At 40.4% G+C, this 18,583-nt stretch overlaps 1 protein-coding gene across 1 annotated transcript in view; it reads left to right on the top strand.

The window, feature by feature from the left end:
- Positions 1–18,583, top strand: part of LOC133609763 (myomesin-1-like) — a 108,361-nt gene that overhangs the window by 34,808 nt on the left and 54,970 nt on the right. Inside the window, exons 19-31 of the mRNA XM_061965661.2 lie at positions 4,197–4,393; positions 4,459–4,585; positions 4,689–4,873; positions 4,933–5,047; positions 7,476–7,632; positions 7,692–7,798; positions 7,948–7,992; positions 10,825–10,961; positions 11,033–11,177; positions 11,281–11,340; positions 11,414–11,481; positions 11,558–11,671; positions 11,920–12,007. Coding sequence (XP_061821645.2) covers positions 4,197–4,393; positions 4,459–4,585; positions 4,689–4,873; positions 4,933–5,047; positions 7,476–7,632; positions 7,692–7,798; positions 7,948–7,992; positions 10,825–10,961; positions 11,033–11,177; positions 11,281–11,340; positions 11,414–11,481; positions 11,558–11,671; positions 11,920–12,007 — 1,545 coding nt within the window. The remainder of the gene's footprint in view (positions 1–4,196; positions 4,394–4,458; positions 4,586–4,688; positions 4,874–4,932; positions 5,048–7,475; positions 7,633–7,691; positions 7,799–7,947; positions 7,993–10,824; positions 10,962–11,032; positions 11,178–11,280; positions 11,341–11,413; positions 11,482–11,557; positions 11,672–11,919; positions 12,008–18,583) is intronic.

Here is an 18,583-nt window from a genome sequence, read left to right as displayed (position 1 = left end):
TCTAAATAAAGAGTACCACAAAAACTTGCATTACTGGATTTATTTTAACAAAAAATCTTACGGTACATTAGACATATGTTTCTTATTGCAAGTTTGTCCTTGAATAAGATAGTGAACATACATGACAACTTGTCTTTTATTAGTAAGTACACAAACAAAGGCTCCTAATTTAGTCTGCTGACGTATGCAGTAACATATTGTGTCATTGTCCATTCTATTATTTTGTCAACATTATTAAGGACAAGTGGTAGAAAATGAATTATTAATCTACTAGTTCATTTACTGCTAATAACTGCTTACTTTCTCTTTTAACATGTTCTATCTACACTTCTGTTAAAATGTAATAATTTATTCTTCTGTTGTTTGAATGCTTTACATTAGTTTTGGATGATACCACAAATTTGGGTATCAATCCGATACCAAGTCGTTACAGGATCATACATTGGTCATATTCAAAGTCCTCATGTGTCCAGGGACATATTTCCTGAGTATATAAACATAATATAAATTTGAAAAAACACGAAAGAAGATGTTGTGATGCCAAAAAATATTGACGTAATCATAGTAGTATCGACGAGATACGCTCCTGTACTTGGTATCATTACAGTGGATGTTCGGCGTAGATCCCCCAATGGCGTTTGTTTACATTTTGACGCCGGTGAGCTACGGTGTGTAGTGAAGCATGTTTAGCGATTCCTTGTTCTGCAGGGATGATACTTGTAAGAAACTCACTTTATTTGTCGCAGTGGAGGCGTGGATTAGTGATTTAGAAGTAGCTAAAACACTGCTGACTGCGGCTCGACTTTAGCCGCTAGCTAGTTAGCCATGTCTTAAAGCACCTGATCCGGTGGGCGTTTCAGTGTTATAGCTTCACCTTTATCGTTAGTTTTTTAGCCAAAATGTGTCCGTTCAGCCTTTTCAGTCCGCACACATTTTCTGTTTGTAAGTACTCCGTGATTGTGCGCTACCAAACATGCTCCTCTGCTCGTAAACCAGCAATGACACAACGTGACGACTACGGGGGACCGGTACGTTTCAGAGGCGGTATAGTACCGAATATGATTTATAAGTATCGCAGTACTATACTAATACCGGTATACCGTACAACCCTACTGCAAGGTGCCGACTCGTGTTAAGTATAAGTAAAGAAAAGTTGAAGCTGCAGGCAAAACTTTGTACACGTTCGAATCGCTGCACGCACACACAGATCTACCACGACAGAAGTGTAGCAAAAGTCACATGTAAAAGACAGCCAATCGAGTGTTCCTGTTTCACACAGATCTGAATACAGACACACACAATGTAATACACTCACTCACACATCTGGATACGCACACACACATCTGACTGAATACGCACACACAAATCTTCCACGGCAAAAGTGTAGCAAAAGTCACGTTTAAAAGACAGCCAATTGAGGGTTCTTGCTTTACACAATTCTGAATACGGACACGTTTTTTTTTACACACACACACAGATCAAAATACAGAGACAGATTTTTTTTTTTGCTGACAGACAAATTAGCATGAGAACACACACTGATTACCACACACACAGATTGAGATACAGACACACACATTAGTACCAGACACGTGAATTGGATTACACACGCACAGATAGAGATACATGTTTGCAAATAATTTTTGCTACAATAATACCTCCATAATAATCTAATCATGAATGTATATGTTGATTTTTCACATCTTTACACAAATATCACAACCCAATACATTACAAACTTCACATTTTAAAAGATGTCATGTAAAATATGCATATCAAACGACAAAACACACTAATACAGTAATCTTGTTTTTCATGTCTAATTGGTTACATGTTCAACTGTGGTAAAAACGATTTGGCGAAGTAGGAATTATTATTCATGAATCAAATATTTTCATAGTCAGTGCTTAAAAAACTGTTTATAACCTTCTAAATACAATTTGTTAACATTGTTAGAGCTCTGTACATCTAAAATAACACCCATATAGTCAACCTTACACTCCTTTTATCCAACATACAAGCTTTGAGTGCGTCCTCTCACTCGGAACTGGGCTAAAATAACCACATGCCTAGTTTCTTCTGCCAAAATTTGGTCAACCTGATCGTCAGGGTAGTTTATATAAATCAGACTGATGGCATATGGAAGTGGTATAGTATACAATATTCTATGTAAATAAACGGACAACATTAGGTCATATTTTCGTTACTAAAGTGTAAGTAAATAAAATTCAAAGCAATGATAAACAAAATATATGACTAATATCCTGGAATTTACATAAAAAGTCAGTCTTTTGTCCACAGTGTACAACAGTCAAAAAGTGGTCCTCTCAGTAAATGAGGATTTAATGAGGCTCAGGTGATTCCTTTTGGTCCATTTCTGCTGTAAATAACAATATAAAAATTTCAAAAAATGTCAGTGTTTATCTCAGTGCGACAACATGAACACATCGGATTTAGCTTTAGCCTACTAGCATTAGCATTCGGTTCAGTCAGGTTGAGACAAACAACTCCACAAATGGAGGTCACTGAATATTTTTAGAGCATGTAACAAAGTAAATTGTGAATATTTGATGTGATTTACCTTTGTTCTACTCGTCCTTCATTTCACATTTATCTTCAAACTAGGAGGGGTTGCCGCTTCAAAGTCCGGCTGAATTATATTCCTCTGTAAATATATGTAAAATAAAGGTTTAAAAAAAGGAGCTTAGTCAGTCCTTTATACTTAAAGCACTGATTGGTACATTTAGTCACACAATTATTATGCTTTGACTTGAAATTCTGATCAAAATTGTCCAAAGATGTATGCACCAAAAAGTGTTAAGGATTTTTGCATTCAATTAACAAGCATTTTTGTTTTGAAAAATTGTAACTCTTACATTTTTTGTTTACACTAAAGAGTCATTGCTTTAGGAGACTTTTTAAACTTTTATTTAATATGATATATTTGTAAGAACTACAACTGATAAATGATAATGGTGGATAATTGGGAGATTTGGAATTCTAGAAATTAAAAACAATAATAATGTACACTGAACCGGGTTTTAGATTTTGTGAACAGTTCCAGCAATAAAATACAGTGTATTATTATTATCTATTGTGATCACTACAACATAAAAATAGAAACTGCTGTACTGTAAGACATAAAAGACATAAAAAAGACTTCATTTAGGCTAACAATATGCAGAATTTACCTCAAAAAAGAAAAAGAGAACAAAAAATCTCAACAGAGTCAAGCTGCAAAATTTGAAGCGAAGGACCACAAGTTTTCTTTACTGTAACTATTCTATTTTTATGAAAGATTTAATTATAAGGATTGCAGAGTTTGACGGTTAAAACATTTAAAACAAGTTTCCTTACCATTACTTGTTCATGTGTTAATTTTTTTTGATATTATATCATTATATATGTATGTACTATTATTTCTTATACCATATTATTAAAAATTTGCTATCAATTCTTATATGATTATATATATTTACTATTATTTATATATATATCAATATATCAGTATATATAAACCGATGCAGGGTCTGCATAGCTCCTCAGAACACCATCTTTCCACAACCTTCAGGTGAGCTTGAAAACTTGACAAACCACCACAAAGATGTCAGATTATCACCAACCAAGAATGAGGCTTTGTGCAACTAGCGCATCAAACTCTAATCTTTTTGTACAAATCTAACTTTAACTAACAGCACAGTATTATCAATTTCCCTGACCTGGCATCTAAGCAATTACCAATGTTGTTTTGGCTGCCTGAATTAGATAAATTATGAATAGTTTTCAATTAAATGGATTACTGAAATTGACGAGAAAAAAATGAAATTTAGCATAAAGACTATCAACAATAGAAAACGTTTAGTCTGCTTTTGTCCATCAGAAGTTAGTTTTGAAATGTTGATTTACCAAATAAATGTGTTGTTCTTTGTTAGGACAGAACGTTTAAGCATTTTAGCATAATGCTTACCAACTCCTCAATTTATTCTTCAAAAGCTGTTCAAATATGTGTTTAATAAGAACAAAACTTATTTCTATAGTTACATATTGTGGTTAAAACAACGTTTTTAAGTACTTGCAGCCTTTACAACATAGTTTTGAAATTCACTTCAGTTAGCTTTAAGAATGAAATGTGTCCCTTTTAGTGAGCTTTAGTTAGCCATGCATTCAGGGTTCATTGGAGTTGTCTGTCATCTCAGCGTCCCCTGCTCCACCTTTTGGCATCAGTGTACTGGAGTGTGTACGTGACTCAATGGTGCTCGCCTGGAAACAGCCGGCCTTCGTGGGCGGGGCTGACATCAGTGGATACTTTGTGGATTACCGCGAAATCATCGACGGAGTGCCGGGCAAGTGGCATGAGGCTAACATTAGGGCAATCAGCGAAAGGGCCTACAGAGTGAGTCTTCTTTGTTTTTCCCAGCATGATGTTCACAGAAGCTAAGATTATTCTCATGTCTGTAGGTGACGGACCTGAAGGAGAACAGAAAGTATCAGTTTCAGGTTCGAGCAGCCAATATTGCAGGTGTTGGCATTCCGTCACTTCCCAGCGACACGTTCCTGTGTGAGGAGTGGACTATTGCTGTTCCAGGTGCACTTTTAGCAGCTCTCAGGGGATTTATTTCAACCTTCAGCCTTTAAAACATGATCTGGAATTTCAGTATTCCAATATTTTGTCTGTTTTTTCATGCTAGGACCTCCTCATGATCTAGAACTCAGAGAGGTGCGACGTGACTCCATGACTTTGCTATGGAAACCACCAGTTTATCAAGGTCGAGATCCGGTCAATGGCTTTTACGTCGATATAAAGGAAGCTGAAGCTCCAGAGGAAGCTTGGAGAGGAATCAACACCAAGGCTACAGAGAACACCTTTTTCAAGGTCACTGTGAAGGTGGTCACAATTTTAAAAACATGCTTATTCTTCTTGTTGTACTGCAGGTCAAGAATCTGAAGGAGGGAGAGACGTACATTTTCCGTGTGCGAGCACAGAACCAAGCTGGTGTAGGAAAGACTTCTGACATCTCAGAGAGGGTCCAAGCTCTGACCAAGCCAGGTAGGAGGTATATGGACAGTTGATAAACTACTAAAAATTCTCAATATTTCTAGTAAATAATCTCGATATTTCTAATGAATAATCGCAATAGTACTCGGCAGAGGTGGGACCAAGTCATTGTTTTGCAAGTCACAAGTAAGTCTCAAGTCTTTGCCCTCGAGTCCGAGTCAAGTCCCGAGTCAAGACAGGCAAGCCCCGAGTCAAGTCCAAAGTCAAGACTGGAAAGTCTCAAGTCAAGTCCTAAGTCCTGCATTTTGAGTTTCGAGTCCTTTCAAGTCCTTTTAACCACAGACTAATATATTAACACAGATTGTGTATGCTTTTCAAACGCTGTATTTATTTATTAAAACAAGTGCATTTTAAATTGCAGGAAAGAAAATTGTGCTGACATTGCACTTCATAATAGCACTATTAACCAGTCATTTTAAACATTAACTCATTCCTTTACAGAACAAACACATTGAAAAATAAAGTGCAAATGTACTTATTTGTACAAAAGTGTTAACATTGAAAAAACATGACATATACGTGAACATAACAAAAAAGTTGTACTTTTTATATGTCAGGGCCCTATGCTGCATTGCATTTGCAAAAGACCAAATTAGCCAAGAGTCTGTCAGTCATTTGTGCACGATGGGGGCGTAGTATGATGCCACCATGGCTGAAAACTCGCTCCACTGGAGCACTGGAGGCAGGCACTGCCAAGACTCTCATGGCCACTCGTAACAGTGAAGGAAGAGTCTTCATGTTCAATGCCCAGAACAAAAGGGGGGAGAGAGTTTTTTTGGGTTGGTGCACTACTTGTAAGTGTATCTTGTGTTTTTTATGTTGATTTAATTAAAAAAAGAAAAAAATATATATATATATTTCTTGTGCGGCCCGATACCAATCGATCCACGGACCAGTAGCGGGCCGCGGCCCGGTGGTTGGGGACCACTGAGGTAAACAACCAACAGTATGTCAGAAAGCTAGCTAAAACGGTACACTTATTCATAATATAGTATACATTTTAACTGACCTTTATTTTACTATTTTTGTCTTTTTTTAGGTGGCTAAAATATGCGGTGCTGCTGACCGCCGTCTAACGTTACGTGTGATATATTGACTAACGTAACCCTGCTTAAAAAAAAATCACTGAACAAAAAGTATGAATAAGGTAGTGAACTGCAACAGATTCCCGTGTTTGCAATAACGTTATAACGTTAGCAGTGAGTTTACAGCCTCACTGATTTAACTACACAGCAAATAAAAGTCACGTTACTTAGCCAATAAACGTTATCTTACATTCAAAACTTACCGTTCTTTGTGCAACTTCAAATGCCGGACGAAGTTGGAAGTTGTTGCCTCTCCATCAGTCATTTTCGAACCGCATGTGTTGCATACTGCAAACCGTTTTGTGTTGACCACCTCGTAATTTTTATACCCAAACGAAATTATTTTAGGTATCATTTTTTGTTCACTGGCGTGTGGTTTGGACATGTCTTCTTCGTTGGTTGTCCTGCAATTTGATTGGATGAATGCTGTGTGATGAAAACAAAGTAGATCTAATTTGATTGGCTGTTGTACTGAGACCACACCAGCTGACACACGCAACGCTGATAGACAAGTACACAATGAAAAATACGGAGCGCTCCCGAATAACTTTTTCATCTTTGGGTTTTGGGGAAAGTAGCAAGTCATGTCAATTCAAAAGGCTCAAGTACAAGTGAAGTCACAAGTCATTGATGTTAAAGTCTAAGTCGAGTTGCAAGTCTTTTTACATTTTGTCAAGTCGAGTCTAAAGTCATCAAATTCATGACTCGAGTCTGACTCGAGTCCAAGTCATGTGACTCGAGTCCACACCTCTGGTACTCGGTAATATATTTAATATTTCTAGTGAATATTCTCAATAATCCCAGTGAAAAATCTCAATATGAGCAGTGAATAATGTCAATATTTGTAGTGAATAATGTCAATAGATCTAGTAAATAATCCCATTATTTATAGCGCATAATCTCAATATTTAAAGTGAATAATCACAATATTCCTTGTGAAAAATCTAAATATTTCAAGGTAATAATCATATTTTTTGTAAAAAATCTTAATATTCCTAGCAGATAATCATATATTTGTAGTGAATAATTTGAATAGTCCTAGTGAATAACCCCAATATTTCTAGTGAATAATCTAAATATTCCAAGTGAAAAAAATCTCAATATTTCCTGTGAAAAATCTCAATATTCTTAGTGAATAATCTCAATATTTCCAGTGAATAATTTCAATATTCTTAGTGAATAAAATCAATATGTCTAATAAATAATCTCAATATTTCTAAGGAAAAATCTAAATATTTCTGGTAAAAAAAAAAAAGAAATCCAATCTTTCTAGTGGAAAATCTCAATGTTGTAGTGAATAATGTCTATATTTTTTGCCTTCCTGTGGCTTCCAGGCACCAAGGAAATAGTTGTGGATGTTGATGATGATGGCAACATCTCCCTAAACTTTGAATGCAGCAACATGACCCCTGACTCAAAATTCTTGTGGTCTAAAAATTATGAGGATATCCCCGACTATTCACGCATGACTGTGGAGACCAAAGGAAACAAGTGAGATGATATTTGAAAGACACTTTGTGCTTAATCACTCATTGATGAAATTATTTCAGGTCAAAGGTGACTTTCAGATGTCCCGGAGAGGAAGACATTGGCATTTATTCATGTCTTGTCAGTAACACTGACGGTGCGTCATCCAGCTACACTATCTCAGAGGAAGGTGAGTTTTAAAGTAAAGAACGTCTCTTTTAAAAAACAGCATTCTTCAAAGCTGTGCTGTCAACATTCATAACCTCTGAAGATGTTAAAACTGGTCAATGTTAAAGACAATGGTATGAAACATGTTCCAAAAATCTCTTTCATTTTCAGAGATGAAGAGACTGCTGGAGATCAGCCATGATCACAAGTTCCCAAGTAAGTCCACAAAACATTTCTGCTGTTTTTAGGTGTTCAGGCGGTCCTCAGGTTTCCAACAAATTCTAATCCTAGATTGTGATAATCAAGTCCAGTTTTACAGAAACTTTGGAGGAAGTCAGAAGTTCTACCCAATCAACACTTAATTTACTCATGCTGTACACAGAACACGTTAAAACATTTGTATTACCCAGTCAGTGGTGGGTCGTGTGTTTCCCACATAGGCCTTCAGTGATGTCCGACTTCAATGATTACCTCTCAAAATACCATAATTTACGCACCACATGACCATTGTTGGATAAATACTATACAGAAACACATTTACACACTACTGTGAATTGAATCACTTCAACAGTGTAGAAAACGGACTATTTTCTGACGCATTTAAAAATAAACTCGCATCAGCAATTAAAACATATCTTATGTGGTACTTTCAAAATTAAAATTGTAAAAAAAACATATAAAACGTGAAAAAATAGAGAAATGTAATATTTGAACTCACAATTTGTAGCACCCATTCAACGCCGTATAAGCCAGTGGTACCGCTCATAGCCGGTTGATTTGAGTGGAAGTGGCGGGCATTTCCCCATTTCATCGCCGGGACAGCTGAGCTAGATTCTGAGGTTTGCCGACGTCGTCTCACAAGACGTAGTTTCTCTTGAAATATCCTTCTTGAAAATGGTCTTGCAAATATATATCTGCCAACTAATCAACGTTTTGTTCTCCTTCTTTGTGGGTTCAAAAAGTGAGTATATGTGATTTCTCTGCTAGCCAGGTATGGCTACGGTGAAACACTTCCTGCTTCATTAAATTGTAACTTGTAATTGGATACTCACTTTGGAGTGACACGTGAGTATCCAATCACAGTCTCATTAACGTCAGGCTACCTAGATAGGCTACTGTCAACAACTTGTGATCTGATTGGCTATCACAACTGTCTATCAACTGTATGTGTTCTGTTCGTTTACACTATGTTGATTCAGAAGGCTACGGCCAAATTCATAAAGCTCTGGCAACAAGCCAGCCTGACATGAAGATAATATATCTTTATATATCTATGGAAAGTAAATTAAAAATAAAATTAACTTTGATTAATTTATAATCATTATTTATGTGCGGCCAGCAGAGAAGGCGTGATTGCGGATATAATTTAATAAATTAATCTGCTAACGGTGTGGCTCTGCTGATCTGCATAGCACCGCCGCGGCTCAAACCAGTGAGTATCCAATCACAGGACGCCTAAATGTCACGTTCAACGTGAGGCCAGCTAGAAGGCCTTACTGACAACAACTTGTGATCTGATTGGCTATCGCAATTATCTATCAACTGTATGTGCCCTTCACTTACGTGCACAGACTTCCGCCTTGTTGATTCTGAAGGCCCCGGGCAGATTTCGTACAGCATGGCAACATAAGCTAGCTGAATTCTGATTATATAAAAACTCTAACCTAAAAACAACAGCAATGGAAGGAGCATAATATGACATGAAGAGAATATGAATACTTTTTGATATTTAGGGAAAGTAAATAAAAAAATACTTTTATTTTTAATTATGATCATGATTTCTGGTTATGTTAGGCCAGCAGAGAAGGCCTTGATGGCCCTGACGGCCCACCACTGGTATGACCTCCTGATGTAAACGGCTCCTCAGATACTGTTTCTTCACCTGGATGCTATGTACTCAGCCATGCATTCATCTTTAGTAACTCTCGATCCCAAAATCCATCCATCCATCCATTTTCTACTGCCCAACCCTCTCAGGGTCTCGGGGGTGGGCTGGAGACAGCTGCATTCGGGCGAAAGGCAGGGTACACCCTAGAAAAGTCGCCACATCATTGCAGATAGACAACACAGATAGACAACATTTACACTCACATTCACACACTAGGGCCAATTTAGTGTTGCCAATCAACCTATACAAAACATAAAGTTGAACGTCTCACTGACAAAAGTACACAAAACAAAATGAAAAGCTATGAGCAATAATGCTAACACTGGTTTGGAGAGGAAGTCACTACACAGGACATATGATGACCAGGCAAAGACTAGACAGCTAACTGAGAACTAGATACACAGGCTAGACAAATAAATACACCTGCACTAGACACAAGAGGAAGGTGATTGAAAAAACAAAGGTCAAGGCAAGACATAGGTGCAACTCAGGACACAAAGAAACACTTGGGGAACAGAACACAAGACAACCAGAAACAGATCATACCAGTACCCTCCCCCAAAGGAAAAGATTCCAGATGTCCCAAAGTCCACAAACAAGAAAATGACAAACTTTAAAAAAAACAAAAAACACACAAACTTGGCCTACCACAAACTGCTAAAGTGCTAACCCTCTTGAGAAGTCAGGCGGCCATCCAGAGCAACGAAGCCAGCGGAGTAGAGACCGCTCAGGGTACTTGGTCAATGAAAGACCAAAAGTAATATGCAAATGTATACTACATGTATCACATCATTATTGCAGCCCTTTGAGGCACTTGTGATTAAGGGTCATACCATTACACTTTGATTGACTGATTGATAATTATTGCTCTTACTGGCTTCTAAGAGAACAGCAGTCGATTAGCACACTGCAACATAGCAACTCAAGCATGAAGAAGGAAGGCAGAAAGGAAGGAAGGAAGGCCTTTGTTGTCATCGCACGAGTACAACCCACTTCGCTTCAAAAGTTCATTTTGTTCATATCAAAGTTCATATAATTTCTTCTTTAGAAAAGCAAAATTAAGTTTTTCATTCACTTATGGAAGCATGTTTGTAAACCATGAAATCTCGTCATTAAACATTATAAAACTGTTCTAAGTTATTCTTTCTCTCATCTTTTAGCTATTCCCCTCAAGTCAGATCTGGCAGTGGAGATGCTGGAAAAGGGCAGAGTTCGCTTTTGGCTGCAGGCTGACAAGATATCGGCCAACGCCAAAGTCGATTACATTTTCAACGACAATGTTGTGTCTCAGGGCGAGGTCAGCCAGCAACAAACACCACTTTTCATTCTTCTCAGATCTTCATGTTCCCTTCTGTTGGCATCTGGCAGAAATACAAGATGAACTTTGACAAGAACACCGGTGTGATTGAAATGATCATGGAGTCTCTGACACCAGCAGATGAAGGAACCTTCACCTTTCAGATGCAAGATGGGAAAGCAACCAACCAGTCCAGCCTGGTACTGATAGGAGACGGTAGGTCCAGTCAGACCGACTTCGAATTAGACCTAGTTAGCGATTGGAGGTTAGAATTTCACCACTACAACTGGTGGCAAACAATATTTGTTTTGGATTCCAGTGTTCAAGGATCTGCAGAAGGAATCTGAGTTCCAGAGGAAAGAATGGTCCAGAAAACAAGGTGTTTATCTCGACTTTTGCACTGAAATCTCCATGAGTTTCGTTTACCTTTTTGACCACCATGTTGGTTCCAGGTCCTCACTTTATTGAATATTTGGGTTACGAGGTGACACCAGAATGTTGTGTTGTACTGAAGTGCAAGGTAAGACTTAGCTTCATTCAGATTCTTTAAAACATTGTGTTGTAATAATCCTACAGTCTACTGTGCTGCATTCAAGGTGGGAAACATAAAAAAGGACACCTCAGCTCTCTGGTATAAAGACGGCCGCGAGATTAAGGCAGATGAAAATCTGGGCTTTACAGAAGGAGTACTGAAACTGGAAATAGCTCAGGTATGGATTCAAGTTTTTAAATATCTTACTTGGGCTTGTGTTGTCGTCATGGAAACATGCTGCGAATATAACAAACATTTCAATTCAGTGTTGAAATCTATATTTACTTGTTTGATGGCTCTTTTGCCTTGTGTCCAACGTGTTTCAAAAAATTAATCTGCCCTCCTGAATACAAAGCAAATTAATATTGATAGCATCATTTATCATCTACGTTTATAACAAGAAACATTGTGACGGCTGTCTGACAGATTTCGAAGAAGGATGCTGGCGTGTATGAGATTGTTTTGAAGGACGACAGAGGAAAGGACACTTCAGCGTTAAGTCTGACCGACCAAGGTGACCTGCTGTTTGAATAATTGATTCTTCCAATAGCCAAATTCCACGTCATGTTTTTTTTAAATTCCTACTGGTGTATTAGTTTTCGGAGCTGCCAACTCTTTTGGATTCTGCGGGAGACATTTGGAAATGCTGACTGATGTTTTGAAATTTTGCTTTGTAGTTTTGTGGATTTAAAATGAAAAGAGGCAATATACTGTAAATATAACAAAGTTCTATAGGAAGGAATAAATACTACTAAATGTGTTTAAGATTGCGATCGATGCGTCAATGAAGACAACCCCCAAAAATGTTGCGTTGGCTAGCTCTGTATGTTGAGTGCATAGAATGCAGATAGTTTACTGAATCAGTGACTAGCTAGCTCAGCACCATGATATTTATAGATGATAAGCATAAGGATACCATGAACGACACAAAGGTGATCCAGGGCTTTTTAAGGTATGTTCATGTACAATACAATACCACTAGGTTATTTGACTAGTGGCCAAATCCGACCTGTTAAATATGGTAGTGTTATTGTAGCAAAATTATTCGCAAATGTGTATCTCAATCTGTGCGTGTGTAATCCAAATCACGTGTGCGTGTTATAATGTGTGTCTGTATATCAATCTGTGTGTGTGTATTTAGATCCGTGTGTGTGTTTTAAGTTGTCTGTCCGTATTATGAGTTGTCTGTGTGTAAATGACTCCTGTGTAAGAGTTGTCTGTCTGTTCAGCAATTTGAACGTGTAAAAGGATTTGTTTGTAACTCCTCCTCGCCTTTCCTTATATTCCTGACGAGTCGGCGCCTAGGCTTTACCTTGTTAACGGTAAAGCCTAGAACAATGGACTTTTTATCACTTGCTGTAAATAAAAGTCCAGATTTTAGCAGTAACTTCGTTGTCAGAAGTATTTTTGTATTCACGTAAGTGATCATGTAATGACATTGGTGGCGGAACATAAATAAATAAAAATAAATGTGAAAAACCTGCAAGATGGCCGTAAGATGTAATGTATTTGCACTTTTTGTCCTACAAGTATACAAAAATAGTGTTGCTATATAATAGATCTATCCATCCATCCATCCATCTTCTTCCGCTTATCCGAGGTCGGGTTGCGGGGGCAGCAGCCTAAGCAGGGAAGCCCAGACTTCCCTCTCCCCAGCCATTTCGTCCAGTTCCTCCCGGGGGATTCCGAGGCGTTCCCAGGCCAGCCGGGAGAGATAGTCTTCCCAACGTGTCCTGGGTCTTCTCCGTGGCCTCCTACCGGTCGGACGTGCCCGAAACACCTCCCTAGGGAGGCGTTCGGGTGGCATCCTGACCAGATGCCCGAACCACCTCATCTGGCTCCTCTCGATGTGGAGGAGCAGCGGCTTTAGTTTGAGCTCCTCCTGGATGACAGAGCTTCTCACCCTATCTCTAAGGGAGAGCCGCGCCACCCGGCGGAGGAAGCTCATTTCGGCCATAACCGAAAGCTCATGACCATAGGTGAGGATGGGAACGTAGATCGACCGGTAAATTGAGAGCTTTGCCTTACGGCTCAGCTCCTTCTTCACCACAACGGATCGATACAGCGTCCGCATTACTGAAGACGCCTCACGATCCACTCTTCCCTGACTCGTGAACAAGAGTCCGAGGTACTTGAACTCCTCCACTTGGGGCAAGATCTCCTCCCCAACCCGGACATGGCACTCCACCCTTTCTGGGCGAGAACCATGGACTCGGACTTGGAGGTGCTGATTCCCATCCCAGTCGCTTCACACTCGGCTGCGAACGGATCCAGTGGGAGCTGAAGATCTTGGCCAGATGAAGCCATCAGGACCACATCATCTGCCAAAAGCAGAGACCTAATCCTGCAGCCACTAAACCAGATACCCTCAACGCCCTGACTGCGCCTAGAAATGTCCATAAAGTTATGAACAGAATCGGTGACAAAGGGCAGCCTTAGCGGAGTCCAACCCTCACTGGAAACGGGTCCGACTTACTGCCGGCAATGCGGACCAAGTTCTGACACAGATCATACTTAATCAGACAGTCCGTTACCTCATACTCTTTGAGCCCTCCCCACAGGACTTCCCGGGGCACACGGTCGAATGCCTTCTCCAAGTCCACAAAGCACATGTAGACTGGTTGGGCAAACTCCCATGCACCCTAAAGCAGTGTTTTTCAACCTTTTTTGAGCCAAGGCACATTTAATGCTTTGAAAAAATCCGGAGGCACACCACCAGCAGAAATAGTTAAAAACGAAACTCAGTTGACAGTAAAAAGTCGTTGTCGCAATTGTCGGATATGAATTCAAACCATAACCATAACCAACCATTCATAACTATAGTCACGACCTGTCACATCCCGCCGTGATTTATTTTGAGTTTTTCTGTGTTTTCCTGTGTGTAGTGTTTTAGTTCTTGTCTTGCGTTCCTATTTTGGTGTTGATTGTCATGTCATGTACAAATGTACTTTGTGGACGCCGTCTGCTCCACACTAGGGCTGCAACAACTAATCGATTAAATCGATTAAAATTGATTATAAAAATAGTTGGCGATTAATTTAGTCATCGATTCGTTGGATCTATGCTATGCGCATGCGCAGAGGCTATTTTATTTTATTTAATTTTTTAATTTTTTTATAAACCTTTATTTATAAACTGCAACATTTACAAACAGCTGAGAAACAATAATCAAAATAAGTATGGTGCCAGTATGCTGTTTTTTTCCCAATAAAATACTGGAAAAGATAGAAATGTAGTTTGTCTCTTTTATCCGATTATTAATCGATTAATCGAAGTAATAATCGACAGATAAATCGATTATCAAATTAGTTGTTAGTTGCAGCCCTACTCCACACGCTGTAAGTTTTTGCTGTCGTCCAGCATTCTGTTTTTGTTTACTTTGTAGCCAGTTCAGTTTTAGTTTCATTCTGCATAGCCTTCCCTAAGCTTCAATGCCTTTTCTTAGGGGCACTCACCTTTTGTTTATTTTTGGTTTAAGCATTAGATACCTTTTTACCTGCACACTGCCTCCCGCTGTTTCCGACATCTACAAAGCAATTAGCTACCTGCTGCCACCTACTGATATGGAAGAGTATTACACGGTTACTCTGCCGAGCTCTAGACAGCACCGACACTCAACAACAACACATCATTTGCAGACTATAATTACCGCTATGCAAAAAATATTTTTAACCTAAATAGGTGAAATTAGATCATCTCCCACGGCACACCAGACTGTATCTCACGGTAGTGTGCCGCGCCACAGTGGTTGAAAAACACTGCCCTAAAGGACCCTGCCGAGAGTATAGAGTTGGTCCGCAGTTCCACGAACAGGACGAAAACCACACTGTTCCTCCTGAATCCGAGGTTCGACTATCCGGCGTAGCCTCCTCTCCGGTTCCCCTTTTTAAAGAGAGGAACCACCACCCCAGTCTGCCAATCCAGAGGTACCGTCCCCGATGTCCACGCGATGTTGCAGAGTCTTGTCAACCAAGACAGCCCCACAACATCCAGAGCCTTAAGGAACTCCGGGCGGGTCTCATCCACCCCCGGGGCCTTGCCACCGAGGAGCTTTTTAACTACCTCGACAACCTCAGCCCCAGAAATAGGAGCGCCCACCACAGATGTCCCAGGCACTGTTTCCTCATAGGAAGACGTTGTTGGTAGGATTGAGGTCTTCGAAGTATTCCCTCCACCGATCCACAACATCCGCAGTCGAGGTCAGCAGAACACCATCCCCACCATACACAGTGTTGACATTGCACTGCTTCCCCTTCCTGAGGCGGCGGATGGTGGTCCAGAATCGCTTCGAAGCCGTCTGGAAGTCGTTTTCCATGGCTTCCCCGAACTCCTCCCATGTCTGAGTTTTTGCCTCTGCGACCGCTGAAGCCGCACACCGCTTGGCCTTTCGGTACCTGTCTGCTGCCTCCGGAGTCCTATGAGCCAAAAGAACCCGATAGGACTCTTTCTTCAGCTTGACGGCATCCCTCACCGCTGGTATCCACCGGCGGGTTCTAGGATTACCGCCACGACAGGCACCAACCACCTTGCGGCTACAGCTGCAATCGACCGCCTCGACAATAGAGGTACGGAACATTGTCCACTCGGACTCAATGTCCAGCGCCTCCCTCGTGACATGTTCAAAGTTCTTCCGGAGGCGGGAATTGAAACTCTCTCTGACAAGAGACTCTGCTAGGTGTTCCCAGCAGACCCTCACAATGCGTTTGGGCCTGCCAGGTCTGTCCGGCATCCTTCCCCACCATCGCAGCCAACTCACCACCAGGTGGTGATCGGTAGAAAGCTCCGCCCCTCTCTTTAAAGACACTCGGGTGACATGAGACCGCAAATCCGATGACACAACTACAAAGTCGATCATGGAACTGCGGCCTGGGGTGTCCTGGTGCCAAGTGCACATATGGACACCCTTAAGTTTGAACATGGTGTTCGTTATGGACAATCTGTGACGAGCACAAAAGTCCAATAACAAAACACCACTCGGGTTCAGATCCGGGTGGCCATTCTTCCCAATCACGCCTCTCCAGGTTTCACTGTTGTTGCCAATCTGAGCGTTGTAGGCCCCCAGTAGAATGAAGGAATCACCCGGGGGAGCACTCTCAAGTACTCCCTCGAGTGAATACAAAAAGGGTGGGTACTCTGAGGTGCCGTTAGGCGCGTAAGCGTAAACAACAGTCAGGACCCGTCCCCCCACCCGAAGGCAGAGGGAAGCTACCCTCTCGTCCACTGGGTTGAACTCCAACGTGCAGGCTCTGAGCCGGGGGGAAACAAGAATTGCCATCCCAGCCCGTCGCCTCTCACTGCTGGCAACGCCAGAGTGGAAGAGAGCCCAGCCCCTCTCGAGAGAACTGGTTCCAGAGCCCTTGCTGTACGTCGAAGTGAGTCCGACTATATCTAGCCAGAACTTCTCCACCTCGCGCACCAGCTCAGGCTCCTTCCCCCCCAGCGAGGTGACGTTCCACGTCCCAAGAGCTAGCTTATGTAGCCGAGGATTGGACCGCCAAGTGCCCTGCCTTCGGCTGCTGCCCAGCTCACATTGCACCCACCCGACCTCTATAGCCCCTGCTATGGGTGGTGAGTCCATTGGAGGGGGGACCCACGTTGCCTCTTCAGGCGCTCGCCATCGTGCCCCACCTTCAGGCCTGGCTTCAGAAGGGGGCCCCGGTGACCCGCGTCCGGGCGAGGGAAATCTGGGTCCTTCGTTTCTATTTTTCATAGAGGTCTTCGAGCTGCTCTTTGTCTGATCCCTCACCTAGGACCAGTTTGTCTTGGGACACTCTACCAGGGGGCATAAAGACAACATAGCTCCGAGGATCATTGGGACACGCCATCTCCTCTACCACAATAAGGTTGCAGCTCAGAGAGGAGATGATAGATCTAGTCTTACACATATCAGAGAACACATCTCAACTGTTTGAAAGTTTGGCAATGAAATATGACAGCGCTGCAGTGTCTTTGTCTTTTGCCATTTTTGACAAGGGAGCATAAGCAGCTGATTCTGGAAGGCATCAGGCAGTGTATGTGTGATGTTGCTAGAGATGGTGTACTGTAACTGTGGCATCTAACTTGCCTGTTGAACACCCACTCTGCAAATAGGGGAAAAGCAAATATATTATTATATTTATTAGATGCTGATTATTATTATACTCATCTGACTGACACACACACAGTGACACACTGACCCTAATGTTCCTCTTCTAAAAACAAAACAAGTTGCAGTGATTTTGCTTGGATTTGTTTTAAACATTAAGTTTTAACAGTAAGGTAAAGTAGCAGCAGTCATTAACAGCACAAAACATATGAACAGAAGTATATTTTGCTCTGCTGCAGTATGCGTCAAGTGCACACACTACTCGCTCTCATCGTTAGCGCCCAATAACAAGTAACTTTAAGTAACACTTGAAGTGTAACCATAAGACATACTTGCCAACCTTGAGACCTCCGATTTCGGGAGGTGGGGGGGGGAGGCGTGATCGGGGGTGGGTCAGGGGTGTGGGGGCGTGGTTAAGAGGGGAGGAGTATATTTACAGCTAGAATTCACCAAGTCAAGTATTTCATATATATATATATATATATATATATATATATATATATGTATATATATGTATGTATGTATGTATGTATGTATATATATATATATATATATATATGTATATATATGTATGTATGTATGTATGTATGTATGTATATATATATATGTATATATAAGAAATACTTGACTCTCAGTGAATTCTAGCTATATATATATATATATATATATTTATTTTATTATATTATTTATATATATATATATATATATATATATATATATATAAAATAAATACTTGAATTTTTAAGTGAATTCTAGCTGTATATATATACATTTATTTTATTATATTATATATATATATATATATATATATATATATATATAAATAAAAGAAATACTTGAATTTCAGTGTTCATTTACTTACACATATACACACACATAACACTCATCTACTCATTGTTGTAGCACAGCCTTTGAAGGAGCATAGGTGTGGGCAGCATCTGTGAAATTTAATTTGCAGGAAAGGAGTGAGTTAAGGGTTGAATTGTCCATCCTTGTTCTATTCTC

This window comes from Nerophis lumbriciformis, linkage group LG07 (genome assembly GCF_033978685.3).
Source record: "Nerophis lumbriciformis linkage group LG07, RoL_Nlum_v2.1, whole genome shotgun sequence".
Lineage (NCBI taxonomy): Eukaryota > Metazoa > Chordata > Actinopteri > Syngnathiformes > Syngnathidae > Nerophis > Nerophis lumbriciformis.
The sequence above is the reverse complement of the archived record's forward strand: the minus strand, read 5'-3'. Positions and strand labels throughout refer to the sequence as shown.